This window comes from Staurois parvus, unplaced genomic scaffold (genome assembly GCF_062004578.1).
Source record: "Staurois parvus isolate SC_StPar_1 unplaced genomic scaffold, SC_StPar_1.0 ptg001642l, whole genome shotgun sequence".
In the NCBI taxonomy this organism is placed as follows: Eukaryota; Metazoa; Chordata; class Amphibia; order Anura; family Ranidae; genus Staurois; species Staurois parvus.
Window position 1 is genome coordinate 737,655 of NW_028319438.1, and position 24,028 is coordinate 761,682.

Here is a 24,028-nt window from a genome sequence, read left to right on the forward strand (position 1 = left end):
GGGGATTGCAGTGTGAACAAACAATATCATAGCCCCCCTCCTAGGGAAGTGCTCTGCTGGCATTATGTGGTTTAAAAAAAATGTCTGTAATATTACTATTGGAAAAAGCTTTGTTGATAAACAAGTACCCTCTACTGTCTGAAGAAGTGTATGACCTGCAACATATGTAGAGCTATAGTTGTAATATTATTATTGGAAACTGCCTTGTGGATAAACAGCGCCCTCCTCTGCCTGAAGAAGTGTATGACCTGCAAAATATGCTCCATTGCTGTACATTGCCCTTTTTCTATGAACAGTCAGTTTCTACAATACAGACAAATTTTAACCACTTCCATAACGGGCACTTTTACCCCCTTCCTGCCCAGGCCAATTTTCAGGTTTCAGCGCTGTCACACTTTAAATGACAATTGCGCGAGCATAGAATACTGTATCCAAACTAAAATTTTATCATTTTCTCCACACAACTAAAGCTTTCTTTTGGTTGTATTTAATCACCGCTGGGGTTTTTATTTTTTGCTAAATTAACAAAAAAAAAGACTGAAATTTAAAAAAAAACAAAAACCTGTTTTTCTTTGTTTCTGTTATAAAAGTTTGCAAATAAATAAATGTTCTTCATAAATTTAGGCCGAGATGTATTCTGCTACATGTCTTTGGTGAAAATAACCCAAATTAGTATTTATTATTAAGTCTGTAGGAAAGTTATAGAGTTCACAAACTATGGTATAGATCTGATAATTGATCAATCCTGAAGTACTGACGGCCAATCTAATTTCTTGAGGTCCAAAAATGTCAGAACAGTACAGATATCCCCCAAATGTCAGGACAGTACAGATATCCCCCAAATGTCAGGACAGTACAGATATCCCCCAAATGTCAGAACAGTACAGATATCCCCCAAATGTCAGAACGGTACAGATATACCCCCAAATGTCAGAACGGTACAGATATACCCCAAATGTCAGAACAGTACAGATATCCCCCAAATGTCAGGACAGTACAGATATCCCCCAAATGTCAGAACAGTACAGATATCCCCCAAATGTCAGAACAGTACAGATATCCTCCAAATGTCAGAACAGTACAGATATCCCCCAAATGTCAGAACAGTACAGATATCCCCCAAATGTCAGGACAGTACAGATATCCCCCAAATGTCAGGACAGTACAGATATCCCCCAAATGTCAGGACAGTACAGATATCCCCCAAATGTCAGAACAGTACAGATATCCCCCAAATGACTCCTTTTTGAAAAGAAAACAGTCCGACGTGTTTCATAAGAGGCATGGCAAGTTTTTTGAAGTTGTCATTTTTTTGTCATAATTTTTCGTAAAATGAAGAAATTAAAAAAATGAATTTCACTATTTTTTTTACATATTGTCACCAGTGCAGTACAGCGTCATCATATAACTGGCATGGCAGTGATCAGGGACACTGACTGTTGACTGTACAAAAAAAAAATATAATTTTTAAAAAATATTTTTTTAAAAAATGTAATTTTAATTTTTTTATTAATTTTTTTTTCATATTTCACTATGACCAAAGTAGTATAATGTTACCATAGTAACATTGTACTACTTTGGGGAAGTGATCAGAATTTGTTTTTTTTTTTTACACAAATTTGCTTATAGCAAAGAATTTATTTGCTATAAGCAAGCATTTACCTGAATGACATCGATTCATTCAGGGTTTTTTGTTTGTGCTTAGCTGTGATTTGGCCACGGCTAATCACATGACACAGCTGGGCTGTGATTGGCCCAGCTTGTGCATGTGATCGCTATGACCAGTCACAGCTAGACACACTTGTATGTGGGCATGCGCAATGTGCGTTCCTGAAAGGACGCCATATGTCGTCCACCTGGAGGGACGAGCTGTTCGCTCGGCTGCCATCTAGCTATAGGCCGGGCGGCAAGTGGTTAAGCATCCACGTGTGCTTAACCCCTTAGTGACCGAGAGTAAAACAAATGTTAATGCCAAACACAATTTTGCAACTTTGAAATGTGTTAGTAAAACCGTACATATCATTGCAACTACTTTGTGTATCCAAATGGATTATATCTTGGTTTTTTTTCAGGACAAATTGGACTTTCTTTTGGTGGTAAATGGTAATAGTGATATCCAGATTTTTTTTTATTACCAAAAGGAAAACTGGCCCAAATATACTGACCATGACCTTTGACCCAAACACTAATCCTGGCACGGACCTAGATTAAACCTTTTTTTTTTTTTTTTAACACAAATTTGTTTATTTACATCTTTCTCCCTCCAAGAGAGAAAGAAAACACAATCAGAGGCTATCACAGCGATCAGGCGACCCGGATCCAGGACTCCCGGGCCATGATCGTCAATACTCGCGCTCTTCCTTGCACAAAGACAGATACCACTAAACAGCTCATCCACTCCCTCATCATATCACGACTCGACTACTGCAACTCCCTCCTCACTGGCCTGCCTCGCCGCTGGCTATCCCCGCTTCAGTCCATCCTAAATACGGCTGCCAGACTCATTCGCCTTTCCAACCGCTCCGTTTCCGCCACCCCCCTCTGCCAATCCCTCCACTGGCTTCCGATTGCGCAACGGATCAAATTCAAAATCCTAACATTGACGTACAAAGCCGTCCACCATACTGCCCCGAACTACATCACCGACCTAATATCCAAGTACCACCCAACACGCACACTCCGCTCCTCACAAGACCTTCTTCTCTCTAGTTCCCTGGTCTCCTCCTCCCATGCCCGCCTCCAGGACTTCTCCAGGGTGTCACCCATCCTCTGGAACTCCCTGCCCCAACCCATCAGACTATCACCTACTCTCCTCTCCTTTAGGCGCACCCTGAAAACCCATCTCTTCAGGGAAGCCTACCCCACCCCCTGCTAATTCCAGACCTCCTCCACTCTTCCTACCACTCCATCCCCCACAGCTATCTCCTCCTGTACCACCATCCCCTCCCTCCTAGATTGTAAGCTCGAAAGAGCAGGGCCCTCGATCCCCTCATGTTTTGCATTGTATTGGTATTGTTCTGTCACATGTTCTGTCCCCCTTTGTAATGTACAGCGCTGAGCGAACTATTGGCGCTTTATAAATACTGTATAATAATAATAATAATAATAATATATGCCGCCCCATGGATGAAGGCGAAATTCAGTGAGGCTGCATATATGTGTACTGGCGGCAGGAAGGGGTTAATGAATTCTTAAGTACACTCATTAGACCCTGCTTACACATCCTTTGAATCTCATAAGATGTGTCTTCCTGCTAGCCACTGGATGCTGAAGACTTAAGCTGTGCAATCTGCTGATAAGTTGATTGAGCATGCACGTCTAAAGAGGTGCCGAGGATGTGTTATCATGTAATGCTCGGGAACAAAACTAATAATGGCAGAAAAGCCAATAGTTATGAGGTGGACAACGACAGTACAGATCAGGAAAAGAGGGGATTTAATTATGACTTAAGTCATTAAGACAGGACATGGAGGTGGGTTCAGGATAGCTGTTGCAGCTACAAAGGGTTATATTGTGGAGTGATAAGCTTGCAGGGAATTGAGAGCAATTAGTGTCAACACAGTTGAAGACTTGCTACAAGACTGGTCGCAGGATGGGGCCATAAGCAATGTATCCACCTCAGCCCCCCCCCCAATCCCTTTAAATTATATTTAAAAGGATCACTGAAGGCACAGAGAAGTACCCCTGTTGTATTGTATACACTGGCATTGCCCTTTCACATCAGTTAACAACTGCCTACAAGTGCGTCCTCCTTCCAGCATTACCCAATCACACTATCCCCCCCCCGGCTTTATTGCAGGAGAATTAATTTTGTAGGTGGTGCCACCAGACATCCACTCGGCCCTAGGCTTCTGTTGAGGTTGTGTAGCACTACCTCCACAGGGGCCGCTTGGTAGATTGGATTCTCTGTTCTTTTCCTTGACTCTGAACAACCTTGGCTGCCTTGACACACCAGATTAAGCAAATGGATACTGCAGTAATACTGGGAGCACAAATATAAATATCCTGCACACAACTATGTCTCAGTATCAGAAAGCAAACACTAGACTGGTCAGTGTGAAAAGAAACTCAAGATATGGTCAGTAAATAAATGGCAGTATATGCCTAAATAGGCAAATAGAGAAATAGTTTAATCAAAGCTCACTACACCATGTAATCACTATAATAACGTGGTGTACAGCTCTGTTAAACCTAGTAGCCCACAAAATCATCAGTAAGCAGTAGAACTGGTAAACAGTAACAACCAGGGACGGACTGACCATTTGGGTACGAGGGCCCAGAGTCAGTAGGGGGCCCCATGAGATGCCCCTGATAACTTTCATAGGCTTTTTTTAGGTGTGGTTTGAGTGTTGGCGAGGACACAGGGGCCCCATGATTTCCTATTGCCCGGGGGCCCCATGAGTTGTCAGTCCACCCCTGGTAACAACAATGGTGATCAATACTACTATAACGCCTCTGTAACCAGCAGGCTATAACTGCTTTATAATGTACTCTATATGAAAGGCTACAATGGAATATAATTCTCCCTAAAGCGGTACCTCTTACTATGAACAATGGGCAAAATTGTTGTAAAGCAGCTATCTGGATGAGCTGTCCTTAGCACTAATTCTTCAGTTGGCTAGTGTTGAGGCCCAGTCTTTTTGGTGGTGCACATAAATACAGTCCCAATAAAGTCTGCATGCAGTGAATAAGGCTTCCAGTTAGATGGCCTGCCGCTATGTACTAAGTCTCTGCTATCAACAATAGATGAATAGCAGCAACGCCCTCTCACCAGTCCCAGTGATACGGCAACTGTGGTCTTAGATGCCAGTTCAATTCTGGATCTGCCAAGAGCAACTCCAATCCTCTCTAAAGTCCAGGAGAAAAACTGATCCTTTCCCCTCCTGTTTAGAATGCGTACCTAGTTGTACTCTAGACTCCATCTACTCCCGTGCATCAAAGATCCTCTTCCCAGACTAAATTTCCCAGCCTTCAGTGCAACCTGCATCAAAGTCTCTCAAGTCCTTCATGCCCATGACTTCCTCTGCTAGAGGATACCGAAAGCCAGCTTAACCCCTGAGTGTAGCTCTGGGTTAAGTTTCAGTACTAGAAGTGGTAACTAGAGATGAGCGAATTATTCAAAAATTCGGTTTGGCTGATTCGCCGAATTCGCCGATTAAATTCGCTTCGTGCCGAATATATTCGCTGCCAATTTAACTTATAAAAAGGGTGTTTCTAGGCTTCAGAGAGCCTTTATATTAGTGCAGAACACTGTACCTTTAATTTAAATGCCCTTGGAGTCTGCTGGGGAAGAGAAATAATACTGTCAGTCAGTATGACATGCAGATGAGTGCCGTCGATCTTAGAATCACCGCACACTTCACTCATTTGGGCAGTCACGGGGCCAAAACCAGAGTGTGGAGCCACAGTGTGGCGGTGGAGGCAGCAGCAATGGGAGGCCATACAGCACCCTATGACAAAAATGGAAACCACCAGCAGTGTGAGGAGACCTGAAAGTGGCACATGGCAGAGTGTGGCGATGGAGACAGCAGCAATGGAAGGCCGTACAGGGACCCATGACACACTCTGGACCTGGCAGCAGCATGAGGAGGCGGTACAGGGGCCCATGACAGATTACGGGCCTGGCAGCAGCATGAGGAGTCGGTACGGGGGCCCATGGCAGATTACGGGCCTGGCAGCAGCATGAGGAGGCGGTACTGGGGCCCATGGCAGAGTGGCGGAGCGTAAGCAGCTAAAATTGAAGGCCATACAGAGGCCTATGTTAAAAAGTCCCCCCAGCAGCAGCGTGGGGAGACGACTATCAAGAGTCCAATGGCAGAGTGGCGGAGCAGAAGCAGCTTCAATTGAAGGCCATACACAGGCCTAGGTTAAAAAGCGGAAGCCGTCAGCAGCATGAGCAGACGACAGAGACACATGGCGCAGGGTGGCGGTGGATGCAGCAGTATTCGGAAGCCAAACACAGGCCTCGGTTAAAAAGCGGAAGCCGTCAGCAGCGTGAGCAGATGACAGAGGCACATGGCGCAGGGTGGCGGTGGAGGCAGCAGCAATGGAAGGCCATACAGCACCCTATCACAAAATGGAACCCACCAACAGTGTAAGGAGACCTGAAAGTGGCACATGGCACAGGGTGGCGGTGGAGGCAGCAGTATTCTGGAGACATACACAGGACTAGGTTAAAAAGCGGAAGCCGTCAGCAGCGTGAGCAGACGACAGAGACACATGGCGCAGGGTGGCGGTGGAGGCAGCAGTATTTGGAAGCCAAACACAGGCCTCGGTTAAAAAGCGGAAGCCGTCAGCAGCGTGAGCAGACGACAGAGGCACATGGCGCAGGGTGGCGGTGGAGGCAGCAGCAATGGAAGGCCATACAGCACCCTATCACAAAATGGAACCCACCAACAGTGTAAGGAGACCTGAAAGTGGCACATGGCGCAGGGTGGCGGTGGAGGCAGCAGTATTCGGAAGACATACACAGGACTAGTTTAAAAAGCGGAAGCCGTCAGCAGCGTGAGCAGACGACAGAGGCACATGGCGCAGGGTGGCGGTGGAGGCAGCAGTATTCGGAAGCCATACACAGGCCTAGGTTAAAAAGCGGAAGCCGTCAGCAGCGTGAGCAGACGACAGAGGCACATGGCGCAGGGTGGCAGTGGAGGCAGCAGTATTCGGAAGCCATACACAGGCCTAGGTTTAAAACTGGAACCCAGCAGCGTGAGCAGACGACAAAGACGCACATGGCAGAGGATGGATCTGGCAGCAGTATGAGAAGGCGGTACAGGGGCCTGTGGCACAGTGTGGTGATGGGGGCTACAGCAACTGGATGCCAGAAAGTGGCCGATAGGGCTATATACTGCATGACTACATAGGTGGTTTTTATAGTACTTTATTTTGGCCTCCCTCTCAGCAGGTGTGAAAAAGGCCACCATTTTTGAACGGTAGCGAGGGTCCAACAAGGTGGACAGCCAAAAGTCATCCCTCTGTCTGATGGTTATTATTCGGCTGTCGCTACGCAAGCAACCGAGCATGCTATGGGCCATTTGTGCCAAGGAATGCGAGGGACTCCCTGCCTCCATCTCCACAGCATACTGCCACGGTGCGTCTGGGTCCTCTGTCTCCTCCTCCTCCTCTACCAGATGCTCCTGCTCCTCCACTCCTGTCCGCTGAGTGGAAAAACCACCCATTTCACTCAATAATTCCTGAGCACCAATGTCCTCCTCTACCTCCTCCTCTTCTTCCTGTCCTGCCCCCACAGGGGTCATGTGGCGACCGCACCCTGACCAGCCATTGTTAACAGCATTTGTTCCAGGACGTGCAACAGAGGAATGACGTCGTTCATCCCATAGTCCTGCCGACTCACGAATAGCGTGGCCTCCTCAAAGGGCCTGAGCAAGCGGCAGGTGTCACGCATGAGCTGCCAATGGCTGACATCTAAGTTACACAGGGGAGTACCTTTATCCGCTTGTAACATCAGGAAATCGGTGATGGCCTTTCACTGTTCGTAAAGGCGGTCTAACATATGTAGGGTTGAATTCCACCTTGTTGCAACGTCGCAGATCAGGCGATGCTGTGGAATTCCGTTCTGCCGCTGCAGCTCAAGGAGGGTGTGCTTTGCGGTGTAGGAATGGCTGAAATGCATGCAAAGTTTACGTGACATTTTAAGGATGTCTTGCAGTGGGATGGTGGATTTTAGGAACCGCTTGACAACCAGATTGAACATGTGAGCCATGCATGGCGCATGGCACAACCTTCCTTGACGCAGAGCAGACACCATGTTCTTTCCGTTGTCGGTCAACATGGTTCCGATTTTCAGTTTGCACGGAGACAGCCATCTGTCGATTTCTCTGTTCATTACACTCAGAAGTTCCTCCCCTGTGTGACTACGTTCGCCAAGGCATACCAGGTGCAGCACAGCGTGACACCGTTGCGCCCTGCACATGTGATATGCCGGTCGGGTAATGGGACTTGGCACGGGGGTGGCGGCTGAGGACACGGCGGAAGAAGAGGTGGTAGAGGCGGACATCTTTGCTGGACCAAGGACGTGCAAACGTGGAGGCAAAAGCGGCGTGACCTGTCCAAGTTGCTGGTGCGGCTGTGCCGGCACCACGTTCACCCAGTGGGCCGTAAATGACATGTACTGTCCCTGACCGTAGTTACAGCTCCACACGTCGGCGCTGCCGTGCACTTTGGCAGAGACCGACATGCTCAAAGACTGGCCCACCATCTCTTCTACATGTGAATGCAGGGCTGGCACTGCCTTTTTGGCGAAGAAATGCCGGCTTGGCACTCTCCACCGCGGCTCTGCACAAGCCATCATTTCTCGGAAAGGTGCTGAGTCCACCACTTGGAAAGGGAGGGACTGCAGCACCAGCAACTTGGACAGGAGGACGTTCAGCTTCTGCACCGTCGGGTGCGTGCTCGCAAACTGTTGTCTCTTGGAAACGGATTCCAAGAAAGACTGCTGACGGAATCCGTGAAGAGGAGTAGCAGGAGAAGGAGCATCTGAACGAGCGGAAGATGCCAACGAGCGACAACTCCCCTCAGCAGAGGTGTTGGAGCCTTGACTGGCTGATAGAGGGTGATTGACGTCGGGTGACGGAGCAAGTAACGGAGCGGGTGATGGAGCGGGGGCTGGGGCAGGCAGAACCGCCGTATCTTTATCACGGTTTTCCCAGGCCACCGAATGGCGACGCTGCATATGCTGACGCAACGCTGTAGTCCCAACATTGGCCCCCTGGCCACGCTTGACTTTCTGGCCACATAGTCGACATACGGCTACGTTTACTTCCTCGGGCGGCTTGACGAAAAATTGCCACACCGCCGAGTAGGAAACTTTGCCCCCGCTACTCCTCACTGGCTGACTGCTACTTCCTCCGTGCACACCGGCACCACTACTGGCCGTGGTGGTAGGCTGCAGTGGAGCTGGTGCTCTACTCCGTGGCCGTTTGGCTCCACTGACACTGCTGCGACCCTGCTGCCTCCTGGGCAACCCACCGACTGTTTTGCTCGCTGCCAAGCTGGCACCCTCTTCTCCTGATGATGCGGAAGCAATAGCCTGATGACGACGAGGCTGCCAAGTGCGATCAGCCTCATCATCATCAATTAGGGTCTCCGCGTCACTACTAGCCCCCTCGGCTGCGTGTGGGTCAGGAGACAGACCTGTCTCTAGACCGGCTACCGAGCCACTCTCCTCGCCAGTACTTCTTCGCCTGGCTGCTGAAGAGGCGGTTGTCTCCCCCCGTTCCTGACCGCCCTCTGTTAGCTCTTCCTCACTGTACAGTGGGGCTGAGCCCACAGCATGCGATACTTCGCTTGGTGAGGGAACAGCAAAGGACAGGGGCAGGTCGAGGACACGTGATTTCAGTGGGCTTGCTCCCGGGCCATGCCAACTAACGGTTGTGTCTGACGTACCCACCGACCGTTGGCTGTAGGTGTCAGAGGTGACCTGGGAAGAGGAAGACGACCGAGTCAACCAATCGGTGACGGCAGGGTTGTCGGTGGAGACACGACCGCTGGATGACACCGGAGCACTGGCCTCTGGCTGCGACTAGTGCTGCCTCGACCCCTTCCTCTGCTGCCACGTCTGCTCGCTCCTGAAACATTGCCTCCTCTGCCACTCCTCTGCGTGTTGTCTGACATACTCTTTAATTCAATAAGCACCCCAAAAATAAAACCGGATTTAACTCTTTGAACGTACAATAGTGGTTGTGAAGCAGAAAGTCAGTTTATTTAGCACAATCGGTCAATTGCAGCTTGCCATTGGCTGTAAACTGTACGTTTATGTCACTGGAATGCACTAATCACCCAAAAAATATTACCGCCACCCGGCGTGTATATGGATTTAACTCTTTGAACGTACAATAGTGGTTGTGAAGCAGAAAGTCAGTTTATTGTACACAATCGGTCAATTGCAGCTTGCCGTTGGCTGGAAACTGTACGTTTCTGTCACTGGAATGCACTAATCACCCAAAAAATATTACCGCCAGCCGGCGTGTAAATGGATTTAACTCTTTGAACGTACAATAGTGGTTGTGAAGCAGAAAGTCAGTTTATTTAGCACAATCGGTCAATTGCAGCTTGCCGTTGGCTGGAAACTGTACGTTTATGTCACTGGAATGCACTAATCACCCAAAAAATATTACCGCCACCCGGCGTGTAAATGGATTTAACTCTTTGAACGTACAATAGTGGTTGTGAAGCAGAAAGTCAGTTTATTTAGCACAATCGGTCAATTGCAGCTTGCCGTTGGCTGGAAACTGTACGTTTATGTCACTGGAATGCACTAATCACCCAAAAAATATTACCGCCAGCCGGCGTGTAAATGGATTTAACTCTTTGAACGTACAATAGTGGTTGTGAAGCAGAAAGTCAGTTTATTTAGCACAATCGGTCAACTGCAGCTTGCCGTTGGCTGGAAACTGTACGTTTCTGTCACTGGAATGCACTAATCACCCAAAAAATATTACCGCCACCCGGCATGTAAATGGATCTAACTCTTTGAACGTACAATAGTGGTTGTGAAGCAGAAAGTCAGTTTATTGTACACAATCGGTCAATTGCAGCTTGCCGTTGGCTGGAAACTGTACGTTTATGTCACTGGAATGCACTAATCACCCAAAAAATATTACCGCCACCCGGCGTGTAAATGGATCTAACTCTTTGAACGTACAATGGTGGTTGTGAAGCAGAAAGTCAGTTTATTGTACACAATCGGTCAATTGCAGCTTGCCGTTGGCTGGAAACTGTACGTTTCTGTCACTGGAATGCACTAATCACCCAAAAAATATTACCGCCAGCCGGCGTGTAAATGGATTTAACTCTTTGAACGTACAATAGTGGTTGTGAAGCAGAAAGTCAGTTTATTTAGCACAATCGGTCAATTGAAGCTTGCCGTTGGCTGGAAACTGTACGTTTCTGTCACTGGAATGCACTAATCACCCAAAAAATATTACCGCCACCCGGCGTGTAAATGGATCTAACTCTTTGAACGTACAATGGTGGTTGTGAAGCAGAAAGTCAGTTTATTTAGCACAATTGGTCAATTGCAGCTTGCCGTTGGCTGGAAACTGTACGTTTATGTCACTGAAATGCACTAATCACCCAAAAAATATTACCGCCACCCGGCGTGTAAATGGATCTAACTCTTTGAACGTACAATGGTGGTTGTGAAGCAGAAAGTCAGTTTATTGTACACAATCGGTCAATTGCAGCTTGCCGTTGGCTGGAAACTGTACGTTTCTGTCACTGGAATGCACTAATCACCCAAAAAATATTACCGCCAGCCGGCGTGTAAATGGATTTAACTCTTTGAACGTACAATAGTGGTTGTGAAGCAGAAAGTCAGTTTATTTAGCACAATCGGTCAATTGCAGCTTGCCGCTGGCTGGAAACTGTACGTTTATGTCACTGGAATGCACTAATCACCCAAAAAATATTACCGCCACCCGGCGTGTAAATGGATCTAACTCTTTGAACGTACAATAGTGGTTGTGAAGCAGAAAGTCAGTTTATTTAGCACAATCGGTCAATTGCAGCTTGCCGTTGGCTGGAAACTGTACGTTTATGTCACTGGAATGCACTAATCACCCAAAAAATATTACTGCCACCCGGCGTGTAAATGGATCTAACTCTTTGAACGTACAATAGTGGTTGTGAAGCAGAAAGTCAGTTTATTGTACACAATCGGTCAATTGCAGCTTGCCGTTGGCTGGAAACTGTACGTTTGTGTCACTGGAATGCACTAATCACCCAAAAAATATTACCGCCAGCCGGCGTGCAAATGGATTTAACTCTTTGAACGTACAATAGTGGTTGTGAAGCAGAAAGTCAGTTTATTTTGCACAATCGGCAAACTGCAGCACCAACTGTGCACGACAGCCACCAAAAAAAAAAGGGTGTATGTCACTTTAAATTTTCGATTCTTTGATAGCTGTGGCCCTGAGTAACGATTCTGTGTCCCTGAGTAACGATTCTGTGTCCCTGAGTAACGATTCTGTGTCCCTGAGTAACAATTCTTTGTCCCTGAGTAACGATTCTGTGTCCCTGAGTAACGATTCTGTGGCCCTGAGTAACGATTCTGTGGCCCTAAAGTCTCTGTGGCCCTAACTCTGTCCCTTAATACAGACAGGTCTGTCTCTCTTGAATGACCGGAGGCTAATGGAGAATTCTAAGATGGCCGCGATTTATAGCTCCACCATTACACAGTGCTGACTGGCTGCTGATTGGCTAATGCGATCACATGTCATGATTCATGACTCATGAATGCATTATGGGTCAGAGTGCCTTGTCTGCGCGCCTTCCCAGAGATCCCCGCCCCATCTTCTCTGTCCATTTTCTCCTGTCGCCACACATGTCGCCGCCATTTTTGGGAAAATTCGATTCGTGCATCCGAAGTTTGCTAATCTTCGGATTCGTCGCGAATCAAATTTTTCCAAATCTTCGGAACGAATTCCACTTCGTCATGTTCGATTCGCTCATCTCTAGTGGTAACCTTGAGCTACACTCTGGATTACACTACAGTGTTGCTGTGGGATCCCTGGATCACTGAACTTGTCCCATGGTTCCGCACTGTCCTCCTGCTGCGTCCCCGGTCATGTCCTCAGGCCGATGCCAGTATCTGTCTTCCGCGTTCCGTTCCGTGTGAGCGTCAGGACGTATGGGGGACGGAAATGGCGGGACATTCAAAAATGTAAAAATTTTACATACACATAATACACTAAAATCTGGCTAGATAGGAAGAGCAGTGGGGGCGACTTCATACAGAGGAACTGTTTTCTCCATGATCCTCCTTCAGCCGCTGCATGCCTGTGGGAGGGAGAGGAGGAGAAGGAGGCATTCATCTGATGCAGGAAGAATATAAAGAGATGGATTCCTTTGTGTGCCCCTGCACATGAACTTTAATGGTCTCCCAGTCTTAGACATTAGGGTTCAATATTGAGTTGGCCCCGCCCTTTGCAGCTATAACAGCTTCAACTTCTGGGAAGGCCGTCCACAAGGTTTAAGAATGTGTCTATGGGAATGTTTGACCGTTCTTCCAGAAGCACATTTGTGAAGTCAGCATGGCCACTGTTAGAAATCATGGGGCCCCGTACAGCCTATTGGATGGGGCCCCGAACCCTGCCGCTGATTCCACCACCTGCCCATGCGCCTAACTCCAATCTGATCTGCTAAAAAAAAATGTAAGGGGATCCGTCCTCCTCTGTCTAGGCAGATCGGAGAGTAGTTGGGTGTAAACAGACATTTACACCCGATCACCCATAGAGCAGAGGGGGCTTAGTCCACATCCTCTCTGCATAAACTGAATGGACACAGACCTGTCATCCATCCACTCCGTTCTGATCAGTGGGGGGGGGGGATCAGTGGACAGATGCCACACTGAGCAAAGTGGAATCCGCCCCATGTGTGACAGGAGCCTAAGGATGCATTTCACTGTCCTTCCCTTCAATGACCATCATCATGATAATCACTGTGGACTGTGCGGGGGCGGATCAGGGGGCCCCTGTGTCCTCGCCCATGCTCAAACCACACCCAAAAAAGCCTATGAAAGGTACCAGGGGCATCTCATGGGGTCCCCTACTGACCCCAGGGCCTCGGGCAGTGCCAGAGTTCCCAAATGGTCAGTCCGCCCCTGGTACTATGTGACTATCATTATGATGATGATCACATTTGGCTGCTGTATAATTCAACATAGGGAACAGTCAGGGCATGGGGAATGGTGTGTGCGTCCACTAAAGATCTTCCAGCACCCGGGGCTCAGATGGCAATCTGCACCCCTTCCTTCCCTTCCCTAGGAGTAGATGGTTCTAATAATGGTGTAATGTTTGTGATATTTTATCACATGCTGAAATAACAATAGTTGTTGTACACTGCAATGAACTGAGCTGTTTAAAATTGGTGCATAAATATGGGGTTAACAGTGGCAAAGGAAAATGCCCCTATGTTAGTGGTGTCACTGGATGGAAAAGAAAAGCCCCCACATCAGTTCCATCATATGAAGGAAAAAATGCTACTGTGTCCCTGATGTCAGTCTGAGGAGGACTGATTGGCATCTTCTGCAGGTCAGTGGGATGAAAGAGGAGAACTTGGTTCTGTTGGGGTGTATGGAACTAAAGGGCTCTAGGGGAAGTTGAAGGGAGAAATGGGGACTAAAAGGACTTTAAGGGCTGATTTTGATGGGCGACTATCATTGTTGGCATTTGACAAGCAGTGAAGAGGCAATTTGTCACTTCCTTATGGCCTGTTTTAACCTGACCTACAACGCCTCAACCGTGTTCATTGCATGCACTTGGTGCATCCCATTCATGGTGACATGCCATTAAATTTTTAGCACTTAGTTGTCTGTGTCTCCTTGTTCAGGTAGGGGTCAGGGGTGGTAAAAAATCAGCTCAACTGCTCATCTTTGTGAATGAGTCCCTAAGGGGCTAAGTGACATACTGACTGTCTGCCTGCCTGCCACCCTTTCCATCCCAGCTTACTTTTTCTCTCTTCCAACTGCCCAGCAGCTCAGTACATTCACTGCCGTGCTTTAACAATAAATGAAATCATGTTATGGTCACTGCTACCCAGATGTTCTTTTATATGGACATTAGTAATAAGCTCTGCATAAACACATTTTCTCATCAGCAGTTAGAGCAGTCTTGTGACTTCTATCAGTGTTCAGCAGAGCACATGTTAAAGCTTGTATGAGGAGTTTTCTTTCTGCTCTAGGAGGATGCAGAATCCCTGAACTCTGTCTGGACAGCGCTAATTGGCCCTGTGGTGATCACATGCACTCTCCAAGGAAAAAAAAAATCCTCTCTAGCAATACACACCAAACGGAGCATGTGCAGAGTGTCTCCACACAATATGTCTTATCAGGAGATAAGAGGGGAGCACTGGAAGAAGGGGAGGTTCAGTGAAGACAGGATCAAACAGCATTTTTACACAATGCAGACGATTACTGCCTTAGGTTTCTAAGTGAGTATAACAAGCACGCTTTACTGCATATACAGACTGATTTTACTGTTGTGGGTTTAGTTCACACTTTAAGTGTGCTAAATATGCAAAAAATAGAAATTCAAATGCAAAACAAACTAAACTACAAAAAGTCTAAAGTGTGAAGGGACAAACTGATTTTTCTTCTCAGGTAATGAATATGTTTTTCAATCCAAAAGTTGCACCTCATCTTTGCAGGCGTGTTGATTAGGAAGCTAAGAGTCACATGAAAAATGACAGAAATTTCTTTATTCACCTTGACCATGGTAAAACAGAAAAAGCACCACAACTAATGGGCAAATGATGGAATCAGAAGGAATAGGAGACAGTTTTCTTTACTGCCCTACAGTATTTCCCAGAGTGTTACCAGAAAGATACCTGTTAAATATGTCCTGTATGTCCCTGCTCTTGAAACGAATCATTTGTTAGTGAGGAAGCTCACAAAACAAGGCAATGTAGTGATCTTCCAGGGTTACAGTTGTGCCATCACAAAAAGAGATATCTTACTTGCAAAGGCTAAAATTGCAGATGAACTGTATCAGCTGAACTGCAATGAGACGATTAATACCACCAAGGAGGAAAAACATTCAAAATGCATTCACACATGGCACAGAAGTCCTGACATAATAGAGAAACTAGCTGATAATGACTAAGCCCATAGAATAAACATTAGTCCATGTGATCAAATAATGAAATGCACCAGCTGTATAAAAGGAAACATGACAAGAAAAGTCTTTCCAGAGTAACAGCACAGCTAAAAAAAACCCTGGACCTAATTCATTCAGATCTTCAATGTTCAATGGAAAATTTGACTCCAGGAAAGAAGATGTATTTTCTCACTTTTATGGATGATTACTCCAGGTATACTACACAATGGGGGTTATTTACTAAAACTGCATGGTGCACAATCCGGTGCAGCTCTGTATAGAAACCAATCAGCTTCCAGGTTTTATTGTCAAAACGTCATTGAACAAGCTGAGGATAGAAGCTAATTGGCTACCATGCACAGCTGCACCACATTTTGAGTGCTCCAGTTTTAGCAAATCTCCCCCTATATCTGTTACACAACAAAAGTGAAGTTACGTAGTTAATCTGGTTATAAAAAGGTCCATCCAGTTCAATCAGCGATTGTAAAAGAGAAACTTGAACAGTATTTGGCTTCACTAAGTGTAGCACCCTTTTAGTGCAGCTAGGGGGAGCTAGACCCTAATGGTTAGTCAGGAGCTGGTTAGTGGCTCAGGTGGGATAGCCAGAGGGTCAAATTGTGGTCAGGGCTTAGAGACCCTGCAGGCCAGCTCCTCTAGAATTTCCCCCTGCTCTGAGGTTTTCAGAAGAGGACTTTGGAGGCAGTGGGTGGATCTGAGGAGTGGCTGGCTGCACTCTTGAGGGACCTCATCCAATTCCCCATAGGCTTGGCAAGGGGCTGGCACTCTCTTAAAAATGTTGGAGTCTGCTCAGTAGAAGCAGTGTGGTGGAGAGTCGGGTGGAAGAAGTTGTAAGAAGATGTGAGGCTGAGGGAGGAAGGCTGCCAGGAGGCTTAGTGAGATGGGGCCTGCCTGCAATCCTGGAGCTGGAAAGGAGTAAAACTCAGGACTCATTGGCCCCCTGAGAGAGGACCATCTGTATGGCAGGGATGGAGCAGCTCAGCTGATGGGACTGGCAGCAACAGCCAAGCTGCAAATGGTACAGAAGAGGATCTGAGCACTCTGTTGGGAAACCAGATTAGCCCCCTACTAGTGATTGTTCACCTCAATTAAAGGAACAGGAGTCAGATCCCCTGCTCAGGAAGAAAGTCTCCAGATTGCTGGGCGAAGAAGAGTTCATCTAGGTTGGTACAACTAGGAGCTGCTAGCTAGCACTCCAACAGAGACTGCAATCCTGTACCCCCCTTACCCTATCCAAGTTTAATTCCCTCAATAAATAACAAAACCAAAGCTCAAGGACCGATTTCTGTCTCCGGATGAGATTTTGTGTGGAAAATGTTGAATGACTGGCTGCAGGACTATAGGGGACCCAATTCATCAGCAATCCCTAAGGGGGTAGTGCTACAGAAGCAACACATTTTGGCAAAATGCTGGGTGTATTGCTCACAGACAATGGAACTCAATATAGAAGTGACAGCACACAGGCGATTCTCAGAAAGCATGGCATAATATTTCAAACTACTGTACCATACAACCCAGAACAAAACTGAGTTGCAGAAAGAATGAACCGTACCCTATGTGAGAATGGAACAACCATGCTGTATGATGCAGATATGCCAACCACATACTTGGGGGAGGCAATCATGACCAAAATTGACTACCAGGAAAATCAACTGTGACTGTGTGTGTGTGTGTATGGGGCTCTGTTTGGAGCTGGGGGGAATCTCCCACCTGAGAGCTCTGCACACTTCTTGGCTTGTCTTGCTTCTGCCTGGTCCATGGACCATGGATGGTCCATCCCGAAGGCCACAGGCAGTGGGTGGTCTGTCAGTCACACTCAGAACTGAAACTGCTGTCACTCACATCATGTAAAACTGGGGGCTGTCTGGACTGGAAGGGAGCAGTGACAGTCACAGGTTTGGGGCTCTGTCTGGGACTGGGGAGGAATCTCCTACCTGAAAGTTCAGAGTCCACAGGCTTCTTGGCTCATCTTGCTGCTTTTGGCCTTGTTGTGCCTGGTCCATGGACGGCCCCGTCCTGCAGTCTGTGTCAGTCGCAATCACTCACACGAGGCTCCGGCTTTACTCCGGCTATTTCGGTTTAATTGGGAGGCTCTGGATTCCGGAACTGCGTATGCACAGTTCCAAGCTGAGCCATCACAGCCATTTTTCACTGCCACTTTTCTCCTCCTGCGGGCAGGCTTTACAGGCTGGAGAAAAAAGTGACGTTTTTTACTGGCTGTCTGTAAAAACAGACTTGATTGGCAACACTGGCTGTGGGCAGGGGCAGACTGACAACTCATGGGGTCCCCAGGCAATAGGGGATCATGGGGCCACTGTGTCCTTGCCCAAATTCAAAAAAGCCTATGAAAAAGGTACCAGGGGCATCTCATGGGGACCCATACTGACCCTGGGCCCTCGGGCAGTGCCCGAGTTTCCAAATGGTCAGTCCACCCCTGGCTGTGGGTGAATCCAGGAACCAGCACATTCCATTAATCTTGATGGTTTGACTCTTTGCTCTTTTCAAATTTTTTTTTATATTTATGTTGTAAAGCGCTGAGCAAACTGTTGGCACTATATACATCCTGTATTATAATAATAATAATAATATATACATCCTGTATTATAATAATAATAATAATAATAATAATAATATATAAATCCTGTATTATAATAATAATAATATATACATCCTGTATAATAATAAAAAAGTATAAATAAAGACTAATCTTTTTTTTTAGTTTTGCATAGACCGGTAATGGATTTGAACATCTGTCAGGTTTTTATTGCCATTTGTGCCCCATTAGAGGAATGTACCCTCTCTATTTGTCCTGTTTACCATTATCAACAAAAGTGAAAGTAAAGAAGAAAAAAAATCCCAAATTTGTGGTTGTCCTCAGAACAGTAATAGAGGGAAAATCTTACAGGTACACTAGTTCTGGTGAGCCTGGTGACAGCCAGGAACTCTGCCAGTTTGGAGGGATTTCCTCTCGCTTGGTTTGGCTATGGGACAGGAAGTTAAGAGAAATTTCCCTAATGGGGCACAGATGGAAAAAAAAAGTCTGACAGGGATTGAAGATATACGCTTTTAGTTCTACTTTAAAGTGTTACTAAACCCATGAGTCTCTTTTACTAAATATAAACTGCTAAATATCTTTTCTCATTAGCAGTATATAGCAGTCTTGTGACTTTTATCAGGGTCCAGCTGAGCACTGGTTAAAGCTTGTAGGAGGAATTTTTTTCTGCTTTGACTGTCCTATGAGGCTGCATAACCTCTGACCCTCTATCTGGACAGTGCTGATTGGCCCTGTGCTGATCACATGCACCCTCCCAAAGAAAAAAAAACTCTGTAGCCATACACACCAAACTGAGCATGTGCAGAGTGCCTCCTAGAGCTCTGTACTATCAGCAGATGGATTGGGAACAGTAGAAGAAGGGGAGGATCACAGAAGAGAGGATCAAACAACCTTTTTACACAATGCGGAGGATTAACCCCTTAGATTCCACAGTGAGTATAACAACCATGCTTTCCTGCGTATACAGACTGATTGTACTGTTGTGGGTTTATTTTTTCTGTTAGCTATCAAGTTGCAAACCATTCAAAAGGCAACAGTTTCCCTGCTGACCCTAATATTTGCATGTAACACTTTCAGTTTGGTTACTGGCACAGCTAAGGCTGCTAATAAAATGTTCGCTCTCCACAGCTCTGTGACTGACAAGACGATACCAGGTTCTATTCCACCAATCAATGTCACGGCAGCTAATTCTTCATTGGGTAAGCCTTCCATTATATTTGATATAAAGAATTTTTCTTGTTAGTGTGGATTAACCCGATGTGTCAGAAACGCGTAAAGAAGGCAAAGAGCTAAATGATAAAAGTAAGCCTTCATATTCGTACCAGGGTTCTGGAATGGGAACATTCAACACTTGCACTGTGTTTTTCTATTTACTTAGGGTTCCAGATGCAAGATATTCCCACATCCAACCTTCACTGCAACCATAAAGTCAAGATGTAGCTTCAAACCCTTCAATCCATCAGACTCTTCATAGTGTAACATAAAATAATAGAAAATCTGTGATCTTAGAAGACACCAGCAATTACAATCTATCACGTACCTGGTGATGGAGGCCAAAGGAGAGAGGGCTTCCCTTGCGGCTAAGTTCCGGACTCCCCTGAGAGTGGGACAGCGGGAGTCAGGCCCAAAGTTGCACAGGTCACCTGTAGGAGTGCTTGTTGGTGGTCCACTCAAAAGCACAGCGGGTGCACAGAGATAGGTCTGCAGACAGGAGGCGCCTGTGCGCGGTATGCAAGCCCTTCCGGGATTTAGATGTTTACTGGGTAGTCGGTTCAAGCCAAGGTCAGGTACTAGGTGGGAATCAGAGCAGACGTAGTCAGATGGGATAGCCGAGGTCATACACAGATTAGCGAGAGAGAGAGTATCCATAAGCCAAGCCAAGGTCAGATCAGGGGTAAAGCAGAGTAGACAGGTCCAGGAGCAAGCCAAGTTGGTATCAGGAAATCGAGGAAACAGGAACAAGGTACGGGGAGCTAGAGATCATCCAGCAACTTGAGGAAGTGATGAGCCTCCTTATAAAGGCCGTCTGGCACTAAACTGAGGCTGGTGCGTGCTTCTGCAGGGTACTGGCAGAAATGCCAGATCTTCCAGAACTTCTGCCGTGGACAGGACCCTGACACAATCCAAAGCCTCACCATTGTGCTTTAAAATGCCATTTCAAAAATCACTTTCATTAAACTGATACCTGGTAATCCTGCCATCAAGCATTGTTGTAGAGTGGCCCGTTCCTGTCTACCAGCTGCGCTCCTGTGCTGTCACCCTGCACATGGTGTTCTAATGTAGACTATAATGGCCAGTTCATTACACATTATTCAGATATGGTCCACTGTTGCCACCATCTGTAAACCCACCCTGAGAAGTGTCAAGCAGCTAGCACTAGAGTCAGGGCTGGTGGTAGCTAATCAAGACCAGCTACTTGCACCCCCCCACACCAAAAAAAAAATAAAAAAGTCAAATAAAACTGCAAAATAATACTCTACACGGATCTAATCCTTGCCAACATTAGCTCCATGTGGAGACTGACTTCCGAGCTGTGAGAAAGTGATGTTGCATGCAGCACGGTTTGCGCGGCAGTTCAATGGCTGGATACCTCTTCTTCATGGATTGGCTAAAGTTTTCTGAAGCTTCATATCCAGCTAGCATCATCCAATCCTGTCTGGGGACAGTGAGACCAGGACCCAGAAGTGACATTTTACATGTTGCTTCCGGGTCATTAACAGTAGGAGAGATCAGTGAACAGGTGTTCGCTGATCTTCCTCCCTTCCATCGTTGGCACCCACCATGCAGGTCCCAGGTGTGCTGATGGAAGTGCGGAGCCTGGGAAGCATGGCAGGGCACATAGGGGGTGTGGAAGCAATCTGGAGGCTACAGCCTCACCTTCCGCCCTCCGCAGCGGAGGAAGGGATAATCACTTTGCCAGTGAAAGAATCACTCTACCAGTGAAAGGTTGTGAACAACTGTGGACGGCTGCCACTGATCCAAAAAAAGAGCCCCACTCTGCTCCACGCCTCCTGGGCCCCTCTGGTGAACTGATGGGGCCCAGGGAAAATATAAATAATGTTACAGCAGAGCTGGCTGTGGCTCTGGCCATGGCTTCACCCTAGATGGCTGTCTAGGCTGCACAAGCTCAGCAACACTAAGATACAACAAATCATAAAAAAGGTGAAAAAACATTTTATTTAAAAAGTTGCAATTGATTATGTAGAGCTTACCCCCCAAAGAGCCTTTTAATGTGTTAGGCCTTCTTTTTTTGTGTCTATGACTCTTCTAAAAGCTCTGTACTCTCATTAAAAAAAAAAAAAAAAAACACCTTTTTTCCCTTTTTGTTTTTTTGTCTGACAAAACACAGTAATATCAATGCACCAGAAAAGTGATACCAAACCATTTAAATAGCAAAGTGTATTGCCGCAGATGAGTATGAAAGAGAACTATGCAATGATGAATCAATCAGAAAAAATATCATACTAAGTTGGTTAACAGTTGGAAGATAAACCGCAGTGTTTTAAACCATTAGAAGAATAAAATACACAGTAAAACAGCATTAAATAGTGATAATGCAACAGCTGAATAGTTTACTTAACAGGCAGCAAACAGTAAATGTCCAAGGGTACACCTCTGTCTTACACAAGCTATGGACAACCGCTAACTAGTGACAAGACCTGTAGCTGATCACCTCAGCAACAGTCAGCAATGAATAGTACATCTTCTCTAAACCTTCTGCTGGCCAGCGAGTTGGGGTCCAGGACCTTGCGTTGGAGTGCTCAGAGTACTGTCTCTTTAAAAGTCTATGAATGCAATAGTCAACTGTTCCCAAACACAAAATCTGTTCCTCTGCTAGTAGCTGCAGTGTATGGGTGGCCAGTGGCCACTCACCAGTCTTGTGTGCACAGAAGCTTTCAGTCCATATGCCTGGCAAAAGGGCTTTCCTCTTTCATTCCCTGATGGTATCTTCACTGTGTGGCTCTCTGCTGCACAGTAGGCTCCCCCACTGTCCAGGTCACCGACCAAGGCTCAAAGGTAGCATCTGCTCTGCTTCCAGATAAGGATGTCCCACTCACCATTCTCACTGTACTCAGGTGGGCTACAGTATTTATCAGCCAGGCCTCTCCCACAGATAAAGTTTTTCCTTCTTCCAACAGGAAAAAAAACTTGCCCTTCCATCTGCATGTAGTGCATTTTTAATGCGGTTTTGATGCTTTTTGCATTTTAATCTGCCCAACAGCAAGTTGGAAAAAAAACGTAAAACACGTCAAAATGACACCACAAAAACTGGTTGGCCCTCCTTTGGCAGCAATAACCTCAACCAAACGTTTCCTGTAGTTGCAGATCAGACCTGCACAACGATCTGGAGTCATTTTGGACCACTCCTCTTCACAAAACTGTTTCAGTGTAGCAATATTCTTGGGATGTCTGGTGTGAATCGCTCTTTTAAGGTCATGCCACAGCATTTCAATCGGGTTGAGGTCAGGACGTAATCCCAAGGGGTTCACATACTTTTTCTTGCAACTGTACATAAATAGTGATACATAAAATATAATCTGCAGAATTCTGCTTTCATGATCTCATTGGGCCAATCTACGTTTAACATTTGGATTTTTCATTCGTGTTTATGAAGATTCCTTGGACATAAACATCCGGGTCATCTTCTGTTTCCGCTCATGCGTGATAGCGCTTGATAGATTTTTTTCGTACAACCGTGATACCAACGCATAGAAAATCGGTCGTTCGTAGGCAAAACGGCTAAACTTTTCACTGTTGTTCACAATATCGTTATCGGTTAAAACATCCTGCTCATCAACTAAGAGAAAATTGTTCGATCAGGGGTTCTGATTTTTCGGACGATTTTCTTATCGTGTGTACGGGGCATTAGGCCTCATGTACACAAGATGTTTTTTTTTCCTCACGTGGACACCTTTCTGCTTGGCAGAAAATAAGCAGTTTAGCCTAAAGCCACGCTTTGCAAACACGTTTAGACACGTTAAGGAGTATATTAATAAAAATGAATTCTGACCGATGGAATGAATAAATGCTCAAGTACTAAATGTACTTAGTGTTTAGGCACATTTAGGCACATTTACAGGCGTTTAGGCATGTCACACATTTTTTTCCTGCTCAATTGCTCCTCTGCTGAATGTGCAAGTGTTTTTTTTTTCAGCCTCTAAATGCTCCTCTTCTAATACGCTTGTAAAGACCTACGTAGGCATGGCCACATGGGCTAACATAGAGGTACATTTAGAGGTTAAAAAAAAAGTAAAACACCTGAAAAGTGGCTTTTTACATCATGTGTACGTAATGCTTTATGATACACTTTGCAGAAAAAAAAAAATATTTCCTACCTTTTCTTTAACCATTTCCCGCCTGACCTTTTGTAATATGACAGCTGTGCGGGACTTTCGTTGTTACAGGTGGACGTCACATGATGGCGCGATCTGTCACCATCTGATCACTGTACCAGCCCGCTGCTGGTACCATGTGATTGCTGTTACCAATTATAGCAGATCACATGACAATTGTAAATAATGAATGGCTTCCGTTCATGCCATTCATTGTTTAAAATTGTATTGCTACCTGTGATAGGTCACAGTGATCACACGGTAGTGAGAGGGCCAATCACAGCTCATCTATAACATATGATTGATTGTGGCCAATCACAGCTAATTACAACAATACATACTGAATGAATCAGTTTCATTCAGTAAAAATGGTTATTATTATTTATAAAATTCACTAGTATAAGCAATCATAATGCGATCATGTGATCACTGTTACCAATTATACCAATTATAGCAGATCACATGACAATTGTAAATGATGAATGCCATTCATTGTTTAAAATTGTATTGCT

General features: G+C 46.0%; 1 protein-coding gene across 1 annotated transcript in view; it reads left to right on the plus strand.

Moving 5' to 3' along the window:
* The window catches only part of LOC149434892 (NXPE family member 3-like), a 55,747-nt gene that overhangs the window by 22,013 nt on the left and 9,706 nt on the right, over positions 1-24,028 (plus strand). The window contains exon 4 of the mRNA XM_089663231.1: positions 19,312-19,382. Coding sequence (XP_089519357.1) covers positions 19,312-19,382 — 71 coding nt within the window. The remainder of the gene's footprint in view (positions 1-19,311; positions 19,383-24,028) is intronic.